The 12,123-nt window shown below is 48.1% G+C and overlaps 3 protein-coding genes across 3 annotated transcripts; 1 reads left to right on the top strand and 2 right to left on the bottom strand.

The window, feature by feature from the left end:
* Window positions 1-375: 375 nt before the first annotated feature.
* TERG_00200 (uncharacterized protein) lies at window positions 376-2,055 on the top strand (the record flags this gene model as incomplete). Its single annotated transcript, XM_003238160.2, has 3 exons — window positions 376-619; window positions 674-1,964; window positions 2,046-2,055. 3 exons carry the CDS (start codon window positions 376-378, stop codon window positions 2,053-2,055), a joined length of 1,545 nt encoding a protein of 514 aa, XP_003238208.2.
* A 1,783-nt stretch (window positions 2,056-3,838) lies between these two features.
* TERG_00199 (serine/threonine protein kinase) lies at window positions 3,839-6,415 on the bottom strand (the record flags this gene model as incomplete). The annotated part of the gene is made up of 1 exon (XM_003238159.1): window positions 3,839-6,415. One exon carries the CDS (start codon window positions 6,413-6,415, stop codon window positions 3,839-3,841), a length of 2,577 nt encoding a protein of 858 aa, XP_003238207.1.
* A 1,621-nt stretch (window positions 6,416-8,036) lies between these two features.
* Window positions 8,037-11,507, bottom strand: TERG_00198 (uncharacterized protein; the record flags this gene model as incomplete). Its single annotated transcript, XM_003238158.1, has 1 exon — window positions 8,037-11,507. One exon carries the CDS (start codon window positions 11,505-11,507, stop codon window positions 8,037-8,039), a length of 3,471 nt encoding a protein of 1,156 aa, XP_003238206.1.
* Between the last annotated feature and the right edge of the window lie 616 nt (window positions 11,508-12,123).

Below are 12,123 nucleotides of genomic sequence, written 5' to 3'. Positions count from 1 at the left end.
ATCCATGTGTAGGCAAGGCGTCTTTGGTCGACTCACATTTGAATATGTGGCTGGTTAAAGAGCAGCGCGCATGGATCGTGGACGCGCTGCTGGACGGAGTTTTATGCAAGTCCAAACAAGCTTATTACGTAACTAACATAATTACTTAAAGCGGTTAGCTTCTGTGGAGTAAGTGAATGACGAAATAGGACAGTTTCTCACTTTTAGATATTTATTTCACTTCACTGCTGCTTCTTCTTCATCTTCATCATCTTCATCATCTTCTTCTATTTTCCATAAAACCTTACCGAGATTTTTTTTTCTGAACTGCTCCATATTATCCCTACGCTTCTACCATGATCCATCTACTTACGTTGACAGTTTCAACCGCGAAAGATGATGCAGCTTGGTCATACCAAAGAAATGGCCTCGGAGATGATAGTTGTCTCCCCTGCTGCCAAAGAGCCTTTGCAGAGTGCCAGAAGCAGGAGTATTACGCCACAGTCAGAACGGATAACTTCTAAACAGATTGCATTCGTTTCCGGACTGGGCTCATTTCCAACAGTATCTCCCAGTCGTGTCAGTTCTCACTTATTCACACCATCAAGGCAGCTGTTCCCCAGTGGAGAAGCATTTATAGGTTTGTTATTCCGCAATACCATCTCTCTGCTACACCACGTTAACATTGTTATAGATGAGAGATTGACACTATGCCCTGGGCATGCGCACCCTGAAATTCCACCATGGAGACATCGAATCTCAAATAAGCCCTTCCCACGTCACATCATATTCGATTTTGATCTCAGAACGGATGCGGTCTTTGAAGAGAAGTCTTTCATTTTTTATGATATCATTCCGTCTACCATGAGCGTTATGTTCGACGGATGGTTTTTAATCTTTCATCTTGCATCTCTTCCACCAAAACCCTGGCCAAAGAGAATAGCAGGACTTTCCTGCTATTTTACAACCACAGAGGGAGATCTTGGTCCAAGTCCTCCGATAAATCGCCCAAACTTCACGCACATTCGCTTGTTGCCAAATTTGAACCTCTCGGATGATGAATCCAAGGCTGAGGAACTATTTCAGCTCACAAAAACACACTTCATTAACATTGGGGTAGCCATAACTGAGATTCAGTACTGGGGAAGGTTCATTGTCATTGTGATTGAATCTCGCCACACGGATATGTCTCATCTACCCCAATCTATCGCCAGATGCAACTGCTTCTATTTGTATGATGATGAAATGGGCCGTCCTCTGAACCGCTCTGCCTTGCGCCAACTTGATCCAGCACCGGGATATCCAGACAATAGCAAATATGACACCTTGCGTCCTGGAGTTATGCTCAGCTCGGGAAAACATCCCACAGAGGGATGGGAGCTATTTACTTCTTCAGGAGTACAAGTCCAGGACCGAAATGGATATCGGTACATGACTTGTGCAGCACACAGGTTCCCATATGATGGAAGAGTTTTTCATCCAAACTCTAGCGGTCAAAAGATTGGAACTCTAATTACAGAGATCACGCATACAGATATTGCTTTAGTTCAACTCGATAAACAGATTGCCTTTACAAATGAAGTATTCCAGAACACAGTTACTCCAGGGCCCCCAATCCAACTACAGCGTTTCAATACCGAGGAAGTAATTCGAGACAAACCAGGAGATGAAATTTACATCAACAGCCCATTTACTGGGTACATTGAGGGGACGAGGGGGATACTATCCACGTGCCGTGTTCCATCTGATGATCTACGTGAGCCTGAACAATGGTGGATTCAAACTCGGTGGGATTACATGGGCCAAGGTTCTAGCAACAGTCTAGCAGATGGAATATGTGGTTCTGCAATTTGGAATAACGAAGGGAATGTCTTGGGATTTTTCAGATATGCACCAAAATCTGGGCATTTTCTTGACTGGTGCATGTCGATATCCAGCCACGAGTTGGTGAAAAGAGGTTTCTCCATTGTTAATGATGCACACAGGTAAGAATGGCTATATCTTTTTCCACGATCCCCTTAATAAAAAAGGAGAGTCAGGAAGCTGACAAACTGCACTAAATCAAGTTCTGTTTAAAGCATTCTAGATGCAGACCCACAATAGTTCAGGCAGAGTGAGATTGGGAGGAGTGACCGTTGCACTGTTCCCGTAGCTTAGCTAGTGGGGAATTTGGAATTTTGTTAGGCTGCCTTGCTAAGTAGTTAATTATGGGGTTAATTAACTTCTGGGGTTCATCGCTCCGTCTTCCAATCTACCTGTCATCCGTCAATTCTCTTCCAGCTGCTCACACCCCAGTGTATGTCCGTGTCCAGAAGTGAGTTGATACAGATAAGTTTTTTCTACCGCTTCGAATGAAGCTGCAAGTGCCTCGTGGAATGGATCAGTTACTCCTTTTCCTAAGGCGCCTTTCCCTTCAGGCTAGCTACAACTCTCTCCAAATTCAAGTAAATCAACTATCCATTCCTTTAACCAACTTCTTGACCCAGCACGCCGCATTGTTTCTTGTCCATGAATGATTAGGAACTTCTTACGAGATGTACCGAACTGTGAATTAGACTAGCCGGCTAAGTGAGGATGCAAAGACAAATACTTCCCGCTTCGGACCCTGAAGCAGTTCGGTCGTCTCTGGACGTCTGGCCTCGGATTAGAAACATCGGCCTCTTAGATGACCGAAATGCCAAATAAGCATCCCAGCTATACCTGCAGATCAATGACGTCGAGGCTGACATACCTGCCGATGCAACGGCCCGACGGCGTTGAAAGAGATCAAGATAAGACTAGGGGTGTCTTTGAGCGCAAAAGACCCGATAGTAGAGCGACGGCTGATGAACAGCCAGATCTACAAACATCAAGCGGTTGACCGTTCACCCTGGCCGCTTCCCGCTTCTCACACCCTGGACCCGTTCATCATCGTCACCTGTGCTGCAAACCACATGCAGAAGTTTTCTCGATCTTCTGAACACGCAGTTTGCGGGGAAGAGTGAGCAAGGGTTCTCCGGAGCTGTATCCGTATCGGGCAAAGCCTCTGAGGCTGCAGAAAGACCGTGGACTTGCGTATTCTCTATTGTTCGAATGGTCGGTGAAAGAAAGGCACGTAAGGACTGCTCATATGTCCATGCTTATAGGCAAGAAGGCCTGTAGCGAGCGTAAGCCATCGCTCGGCTAAATAAGGGCAAGGCGAAAGAAAGGGCTACCTCGCAGACATCGGCCTTGGGAGTTTCTTTTGCATAAGAAACTTGCTACCTGCCGAGGAAAATGGGGATAGCATACGTACTTTCATGCAGTTATATATCTTTCCATCCGCCGATCCCCGTATCTTCTGGCGGAGAAGCTGAAAGGATGTTCGACTTCGCAGGGCGCGGAGGTAGTCGATATTTAGAGTATCAAGAGATACCCTGCAAGATTACGGTATCCCTAAAGGTTTGGGAGATAAGAAGTTGACGTTTTAATGGGCTAAAGAAGATAATCGTAATGGAAGATAAAAAAAGCAAAAGACCTTCAAGAAATACTACGTCACTAGTCAACTATATATGGGGTATCAAAATAGTATCATCTAAAGCACACATGTGATTACAAGCCCATCATCATCGCATAAAGGAACTATATGTAAAAAAAAAAAAAAAAGTAAAAAATGAAAAAAGATATCGGTGTATTATCTAAAAGAACAACAGGTCGTGAATAGACTGTGGTATCAGAATCCCAAGGTGCCAATAGGAAAAGCCGGTTCCCTACATAACTCATGTCCAACCGTGAAACACCAGCATATAAAAGTGTCACCTCGCAAGATATGCTCCGTCGTAGTGAAAAATATAAACAAAGAGAGTCGTAGATTGGCCGTGGATTCGTGCTATAGGCTGTTTTAAACTGGTGGGGGAGTCCGAAGACCAGGTCGGCCGCGAGAAAAGTTCATGAAAGCCCTTTTCTTGAATGTAAGACCAGATATTGATGAGCCGTAACTTGTGGAAGGGCGCGAGGAAGTCAACAGCGAGAATCGTCCTGAAATCCCGTCAATAGGAGACGTGTTGCCACTGCTACCACCATTGTTACTGCCGAAACTACTGTTGCTCCTCCGGCGGTTGAAGAAGTCGTCAGGGTCACTCCTGGGAGCAGCAATATGGTCCTGGTTTGGGCCAGTATTGGCACGGGGGCGATTAGGATGGCGAGGAGGTATCGTTGGTTTGATCCCCAGACCGGAATCTTCGAACGGCTTGTCCGGATAAGAGTGTTGTAGTGGAGACGAAGTGTGGGAAGTCATAGGCTTAGAGTTGAATAACGATGATACCCGGCTGGGTACATACCAAGGATGAGACGTTGGGACTGGGAGCGGTGGAAGGCTCTTTTGAGTTTGGAGGTGCATATCTTCCATCATCTCGTCGATTATTTCGGCAGAGTCATTTCCAGGGTGTATATTCTTGTCGTCAAATTCACCCCCGCTGTTGACTATATGCACGTTCCAGGGCTTTTGTAAAGCAGGCGGTGCAGGCGTTGCAGGAGTAGCTATCGTTAACGGCGTGCCATACACAGAAGATGAACTGGTAATTGAGTCGTCTGTGTAAAGTGAAATAGAGCCGTTGCTGAGATCGGTATAGGACCCAGTCTCGGCGCCACCCAGTTGTGCAGATGAGTCGGTGTATGTAATATTGGGAAGCTTATTGCTATCCTGAGTTGCCTTGTCGTTGACAGCATAGCAGCTGTAATCTTCAGGGAATGCCGGCATAGGAGGTATCGGTAAATCGCTCTCCTCACTCATATCAAAGGAACGAAGACTTCCAATTACACCGTCGGATTGTTTAACCTGACAATGTGGTTGAGTAGAGCCGAAATCGATTTGCAATATGGCCATTGCAAACTTATCGGCAACATAAGCGGCGAGCGGTCGATATTTTGGGTCTCTGGCAAACATCTCCTTGACAGCCTCTAATATCGGATCGACTGCATGGAAATAGGACTCAGACTGCTTAGCGGCGTCCTTCTCAAGAATGGCAATCCAGGAAAATATCTGTCGTGTATTCTGGTCCAGGTGGAAAGAGGTATCATTCGTAGATCGAACCGATGACTTTGTTCGGCTCGTACATCCACGATGTTGGGCGAAGGCTGATTGCTTTCGCTTGCATAAATGGGTTATTATATCGAGAATCACAGCAGCCAGAGAAAAGACATCAGAGGCCAGAGGCAGTTGTTCAGCAGAGTAACAATGGGAATTGTTAGGGATAGTTTGTGGTGGTGATGGGAAGGTTGCGCTTTGATTAGATCCATGTGTGCTGGTAGTTGACGTGGAGTGGGCATAAGATGCCCTTTTCCTGGATGGACCAACGCTCGAGAAATCAGAGGATGATCCCCAGGATGTAAGTCGACCTCGTGTATCGTAAGGACCCTTTTGTGACGTCAGAGGAGAAAATGCAAGATTGTCGGTACGGGTTAAGGCATTTCTGGTACCACCGGGGGGTTGCTGCCAGGCACAATGTTGGTTTGACCACTGTTCGGGTGCAGCGTATTCGTACGCTTCGGCAAATTCCTCTTTTCTTAGGCCGACAAGAAGGTCGTGAACATCAAAGAGGCCCAAGTATATGTGCATTTTGGCATCAATCAGGATATTTGATGGCCGGATAGCTCCATGCGCGTAACCCTGGTCGTGCAACCAAGCGAGTCCACTGGCTAAACAATTTGGCCAGTTAACAAGCCATCTTTTCTGCTCTAGTTTTGAGAACTTTCGGAGAGCGGAAGTATGTCTGTCATTGATAAACGACCGTAGGTTGCATTCGGGAAGGTGGAATAGCACATTGACTGTGCTTTCAGCTGTATATGTGCCAAAAATTGACAAAATATGCTCGTGGGAAAAGCGCTCCAACGACCTGACCTCCCTTAGGACATCCGACTCGCTTAGAAAGTGAGATGCTGTATCCTCGCCAATGGCGATCTTTACGCGAAGATATTCTTTCGTCTCGATTCCAGGGAGCGAAACCTTTTCGACAGGTAATCTATCGGACAGTACAACTGCGGGCCGTTCCTTGCAAACATCAACAGGTATGGTTTCATCTTCATCGTACGTGATATGCTGTCCAGCTTCGATACCTCTGGCTAAAAACCGATTCTGGACCTCGACGAACCTCCAGTTCAAGAAAAGGTCCTCGCGGTCCGGAGAGAGCCGAAGGAGCTCTGCCTTGTTCGAGTCGAAGGGCAAATCTGAATCATCATACGTCTCATCCACAAGGCGAAAAATACGACTCGGAACCTCGATTTCCACCAGAATTAAAAAGAGCCTGCGACCTCGTTGTAAAATCCACTCGATATAAGTGTCATCCGTCAATCCTTCACCAAATGCGATCTTACTGTTCAGGCGTGGATGGAGGATGGGGTCCACATGCTTCAGTACAAATTCTCGCGTGACGGTGAAATCTATTTTCGCCTCCGTCCATAATGCAGTTGCAGGGCCCATGGTTCCTACCGTTTACTGGGTCGGGAAAACAATCCAGCGTGGGCACTGTCAAGTTCTTCTTTCTAACAGTAGATGTATATCAAGGCTTGCATAATTCTTGTCGTTTCCATCTCTCGGTTCCAGTTGAATGTATGATCGAATGTCAGAATGTCGGGGGAAGAGGAAAAAAGAGCGATCATAAAACAATCAAAGCTGACCAGCCGTTGAAAGAAAAAGTGCCATGGCCAAGGAGAAGAGTGAAAATAGGGGAGCATCACAGTATATCTAGTCAATATACCGAGTGATCTCTCCCCCACAGTCACATTTTGCATGAGCAAACGCTTGGGAAGTGGTCAGCCAATTACTTAGATGCATCGGAAAGGCGACACTAGTCTGGCAGGGATTAGCCCAATTCTGGAGTTTCGACCGGGCTGAGCAGGGGGCCTGGCTGACAAGTGGATATCTTCCCCATGGGATCTGTGTTGACCACATGAAAGGACCTTGTCCATCTGCGCTATGGCTTGCCGGGCTTTTCCTTGTTTGTTCTCCTGGCTCCCTGCCAGTGCTTTTAATAACATGATAACCAACGTCCTAATTGGTGGCACCTTGCATGCATGACGGGGGGAAATTTGTCAAGATTCGTTACCTCCCTCCCGTCAAAGGAAGGGAGAGGAGAGGGGGCTTGTTCGAGAACAGAACACACGGGAACAATTCTAGAAAAAGAACTGCTCGTGTGCGCGCCATGAAACAGCGGGCTAAACGAGTTAGTTAGTTGAGGAGCATGAGAAAAAAGAGTTCGATCAGACACGATGGTGTTCTCGTACTACTCGTTCTTCGGCCCCAGCGAGAGCGCCATGCCCATGATACGGACTGATGGAAAACCATCTGAATCCTGCGTCATCGGAGAAGGCGGCAACTGTCGCATGTAGTGGGGAATCCTGGACGGCTCGAAGCTGTGATCGCGGGTCCCTGAGGGTGCTTGAGAGGCGAAAACAGCTGGTGAGTGGCCCTTCACCCCCAGATAACCGAGTTCCTCGTCCCGCTATGTCAACCAATAACAGATACGAAGTTGCGTGCCCAAATGGATGTCGACATGGCCTTTCGCCTATCGCAAACAGGTAACCCCCTGGCAAATCTTGACCTTTGTTTGGCCTTCTTCTGCTTCTTTTTCTTTTCTCGCCCCCCCCGTTTGCATGGCCGTTTTGTTCTCCACATCGTCCGCCCATCGTTGGAAATTTTGCTAGCGGAGACACTGTCGTACGACTTCACAATCGAAGAAGCAATAACACCAACAAACAGTGGCTGACTATATATTGAATATCAAGCCCGAGTCATGGTCGATCACATCGTGTCGAAACAATCCAGCCAACCAGTCCGAAAGGAATCGATCCTTCGGCGCTCGGGGATAGTCAGTAATAGTCAGAGAGGCCAGAAAATATGGAACGTTGAAGATAATCCGCTATTAGGAAACTATATATACCAAAATAATGACGTCCAGACACCAACATTTAGTTAGGCCCTGTATAATCCAGCAAACGCAATTCCTGCCCAACCCAAGGGATATCAAGGGCAACGCCAAAACAACCATCCAATTCGGAAAATATCTGGTGTATAAAATAGCAAACAAAAGAAATAACGTCAATCAGTGATGCAGCTGGAGGCGTTGTTGCTGCTCCTTTCTCTGCTTCCGTATCTGCTCTCCAACAATAATACTGAATAATCTCCACAAGATATCTTCTTCACTCCATTCCATCTCTCCATCTCCTCCATGTCGGAGATCGTCCTCGATTAAGTTCTGGCGAAATCGTTCAACAATCATCAGTTGGATCTCTGTGACCTGGCGACGGTGCTGGCCGTCCGCGGACCACATCCACTGCCCAACCATCTCATCCCGTTCATCGGTAGGATAGTATTTGAACTTCTCCGGTCGCATCTTCGCTTCTCGATAAATTTCGCGAAGTTCGACATAGTGGTCATCAGTAAAGTATCCGGAAATCGCGAGTGGTTTAACAAAGGAGTGTCTATCAGGAATTTTGCCTTTCGTACGACCCCAATCCTGACTCCTGGCAGAGGGCTGTGTAGCAGGGACAGCGATCTCAGAATTAGAAATCGAGCCAACGTCTTGCTTAACTCTTACGGTCGGCCTCTGTTTCGAAGATTTTGTTGGAGCAGGGGTGCTTGTTAGCCATGCTGGTGCAAGGTTGCTCGTCAATTTGTTGAACCATGTCACCGTGGATGTCTGCTCTGGGGGGTCTGGAATAGACGGATTGGTGATGTCACTTTCAGCAGGGTCGTTTTCCGAACCTTCTTCTTCGTGCACTTCCACATAAACGTCGCTTTCAGAAAGAGCTTCCTCCTGGACGATATTCGCACCTTGTAATACCTCGTCCTGGTTGCGCAGTGGTACTGGAGTGATGCTAGACTGACCTTCGGGTAGGGTATTGAGAGGATTGTCAATAACTCCTCCATCCTCTCCCGGCATAGATTTCTCTTGGTCCCCTTTGGGGTGGCTGTTTTGTGACCCTGCTGGCTCGTCAAAACTACGGTTATTACGCCGAGGCAGGCTTTCCAACATTTCCTGCGAGTGGTGATGTTGTGAATTCCCCACGCTAGACCGCTTGAAATTCCCCTCATAAAATCGAATGGTGGCGCTGTCTGGTGTCCCGAGCAATGGTGACAAGGATGCATCCGTATCCCTGTACTGATCCATCTTCGACTTGCCAACAGCCAATTTGGGGAAAGCGTCTCCGCCAGCAGAGAGGTCTGGAAGAGCGACGCTTTCGTAATCATCAGTTGCGCTATAAGCCTCTTCTTCCGTCCCAGCCCGAGGGCTTGGGAAGCCAAGCTTGCGGTGTTGAGGTAACTCTTTGCGCGCAGTATCAGATAAGGATGGGGAGTCAATTCGAGCTTCAGGTTCACGAGCCGCTTGCTGCCAAATGTCAGTCTCATCCCCGTCGTAAACCTCCTCTACCTCATCCTCCTTCTCATTCTCCGTATCATCTTGACTGTTAACCAGGTCTCGTTCATTTCGCTGCTGAGGATTGTTCTCCTTGTGATTGTCCATCACCCCTGGGCGAGCCGCCGGTTGCCTCAATCCGTCATCGCTATCAATAACAATGACTTGGCTCTCATTGGCCATTTCTATCTGACGGCTGATAGCTTCTCTTTCACGCCGCCATTCAGCTTCACGTCTAGCCATTAGTGAGTCCATTGAAGCATCTTCGGGATTTTCCTCTGCTGGATAAGGCTCCTGGCGTGGATCATCCTTAATCTCTTCTTCCCGATTTTCAGGGGCAGGTACTGTCGCTGGCTGGAATCCCTGAGATGCGCCTCCTAACTCCGAGTAAACCACGTTCTGGCTTGGCCGCATAGATGTTATCTCCTGTAGCCTTGTGCTTTCCCGCGTTACGGATAGCTCTCGCCGCTTTCCGTTTGGCTGACGAAGTCTTTTTACAAGCTCTTCTCCAAACCTGACCCCTGCGCGCAGTTCTCGCCGTGTCTCCATATTGAAATCTTGGAATAGATGGTCCAGTCTCCGCCGTGTAGCCGCCATATCGTCGGCAGAGTCCGTGTTAGGGCTTGAAAACGGGGTTTGGAGGTTACTACTTTGTCGCCTGCGATCCAGGAGGCCATGGAGAGCAATTCCAGCCCGTATTACGCGACATAATTGAGCCAAGGGCCGCCTTTTGGGGGGTATAATTTCAGGTGCAGCAGCAGGGGCAGGGGGAGGTCGAGTTACGGAACGAGGGTTGTTGAGCCGTGGTGTGCGATGAAGTCTTGAGGTCATATCTCTGGGGGATGATTGTTGGAGAGACGAGATAGCTTCGTATAATTGGCTATGTGGACGTTTAGAAGATGACTGGGTAGCGGAAATGTTAGGCGATAATGCAGTCGTTGAGGTGGGTTTCGGGGAAATTTGCTGCAATGCCCGGGGTGTTGCATGGGATTTTGGTGTCCTAGTACGGCTGGCCTGGTTTTCAACTATTTGGCGCAGTCGCTGCCTGGCTGAGGGTAAGGTATTGAGCGAGACCATGCTGAATCCCTCGCTTTCCATGATTGAGTCAAACTCGCGATGCTCGTCTGTTGGATCTGTCTCAGCGACATGGTTGGCGGGCTTTTCCAGCGTTTCGTCTATCAAAGAAGATGAGGTTGGAGTTGGATATATTCGCTTCGGCCGGGGCGTACGACCAGCGTTCGTAACGTTGATAGGAGATAGAGCTGTCCGAATAGAGGAAACCTTGGAATTTTCCAGCGACATTAGATCTTTCCTTCTGTCTAATGGTGTGATCCCAGTTTCGTTTGTTGAAGGCTGCCGTGGCCCAGCGTTCATTTCAACGTGATCACCCATCAAAGCATCACTGCCGCCATCATCACCATCATCTGTATCTCCATCTGCCGCCAGATCCAAAAAAACATCTCCAAAACCCTGAGTCGGTTCGTCCAAATCCTGTGGAAGAGCATTATCCTCCACGCTGGATATAACATCCTCTACCGCCTCTGTGTTCTCTTGAACCCCAGTCATTTGTCCCTTCTCAATTGTCGCCGAGGCTGCTTCTGTAGGCATATCGCCCTTTTTAGGCCCCGGTGTAGGAGGTCTTTCTGTGATGTCAGTCCTGCTCTTTCGTCGCCGGCGCCTCTTCGGTGTTGGTTCCGTCGAAGAAGTCCCCTTCAATGGTACCTTCACTGTCTTACCGTCAACCCATGGCCCGAGTCGCTTTTGCTTCATGGCCTGCCCCCCCTCTTCTTCGTCTTCTTGTTCAGCCTCAACAGTGACTCGTATGCGCCATGGACTAATGTTACCGTCTGACTGCAGGATAGCCTTGGTTGGGGACAGCGATCTCCGGTCGAAACGCGTCGCTCTCGAATTTCCCGATGGCGTGGAAGGCAGTATAATATCTTCTAATCGTATCGTTTGGCCGTTTTTCTTCACACTTTTCTTTGGAGACTGGTAGCTCTTTTGATGTAGCGGTGGTCGTCCACGTCGTGGGGTTCCGCGCTTTTGCGGTGACATGATTCGTTGAGAGAACGGCTTTTTGGCGGACGAGAGGAGATATTCCGGATCGCCTGGGTATCCCAAGGGATCTGGAGAGGAGGTGCTGCTGCGAGAGGCCATCATCGACGCTCCTGTTTGTGTCTGTCTATCCCGGCGCCGTCATGCGCCCTGTCGCAAGGTGGTGTATCGCAGCGCTTCGGTAAACAAAGATTCATGCTTTGACCTCGAAAGAACCCGAAAAACAACCTATTTGTAGCTTTTTCCGTATCTTATGTATTTCGCTGAAGGGTCAGAGGAGCAGTCTCAATATACCAGGCTGCTGGCATACTAACTCGTCTGTCTTCCCTCGTCTTCGTCCTCGTCTTCGCCTTCGCCTTCGCCTTCGAGCTTCCAAATCTCCAAATTGTCCAACCGGCCGTGTTGCTTGACATTATTAGTCATCATTCCACTAGCCCAAAAGGGAAGTCTGTTTATCCGACTCGGAAAAACTATCTTACCGAATCGCGGGCCCGGGCGCTTAGGTTCTAGCCCAATATGGCAGGTAGTGATGTCGATCCTTTGCTTGTTTGTATTATGTCATCATCCTCTTTTCTGTTTATATCAACAACGAGATTATTGAAAGCAATGACAAGAAAGAGACCAAGGACTGCTAAAGCTGTACTGTTGAAAGATTCTTTGGCCAGAGTTTATGTATTCGTGCTAATGTAGCTACAAGGAGAGCCTTGGAACAGGAAAC

The sequence above is a fragment of the Trichophyton rubrum genome (assembly GCF_000151425.1).
Source record: "Trichophyton rubrum CBS 118892 genomic scaffold supercont2.1, whole genome shotgun sequence".
NCBI classification, from domain to species: Eukaryota; Fungi; Ascomycota; class Eurotiomycetes; order Onygenales; family Arthrodermataceae; genus Trichophyton; species Trichophyton rubrum.
The sequence above is the reverse complement of the archived record's forward strand: the minus strand, read 5'-3'. Positions and strand labels throughout refer to the sequence as shown.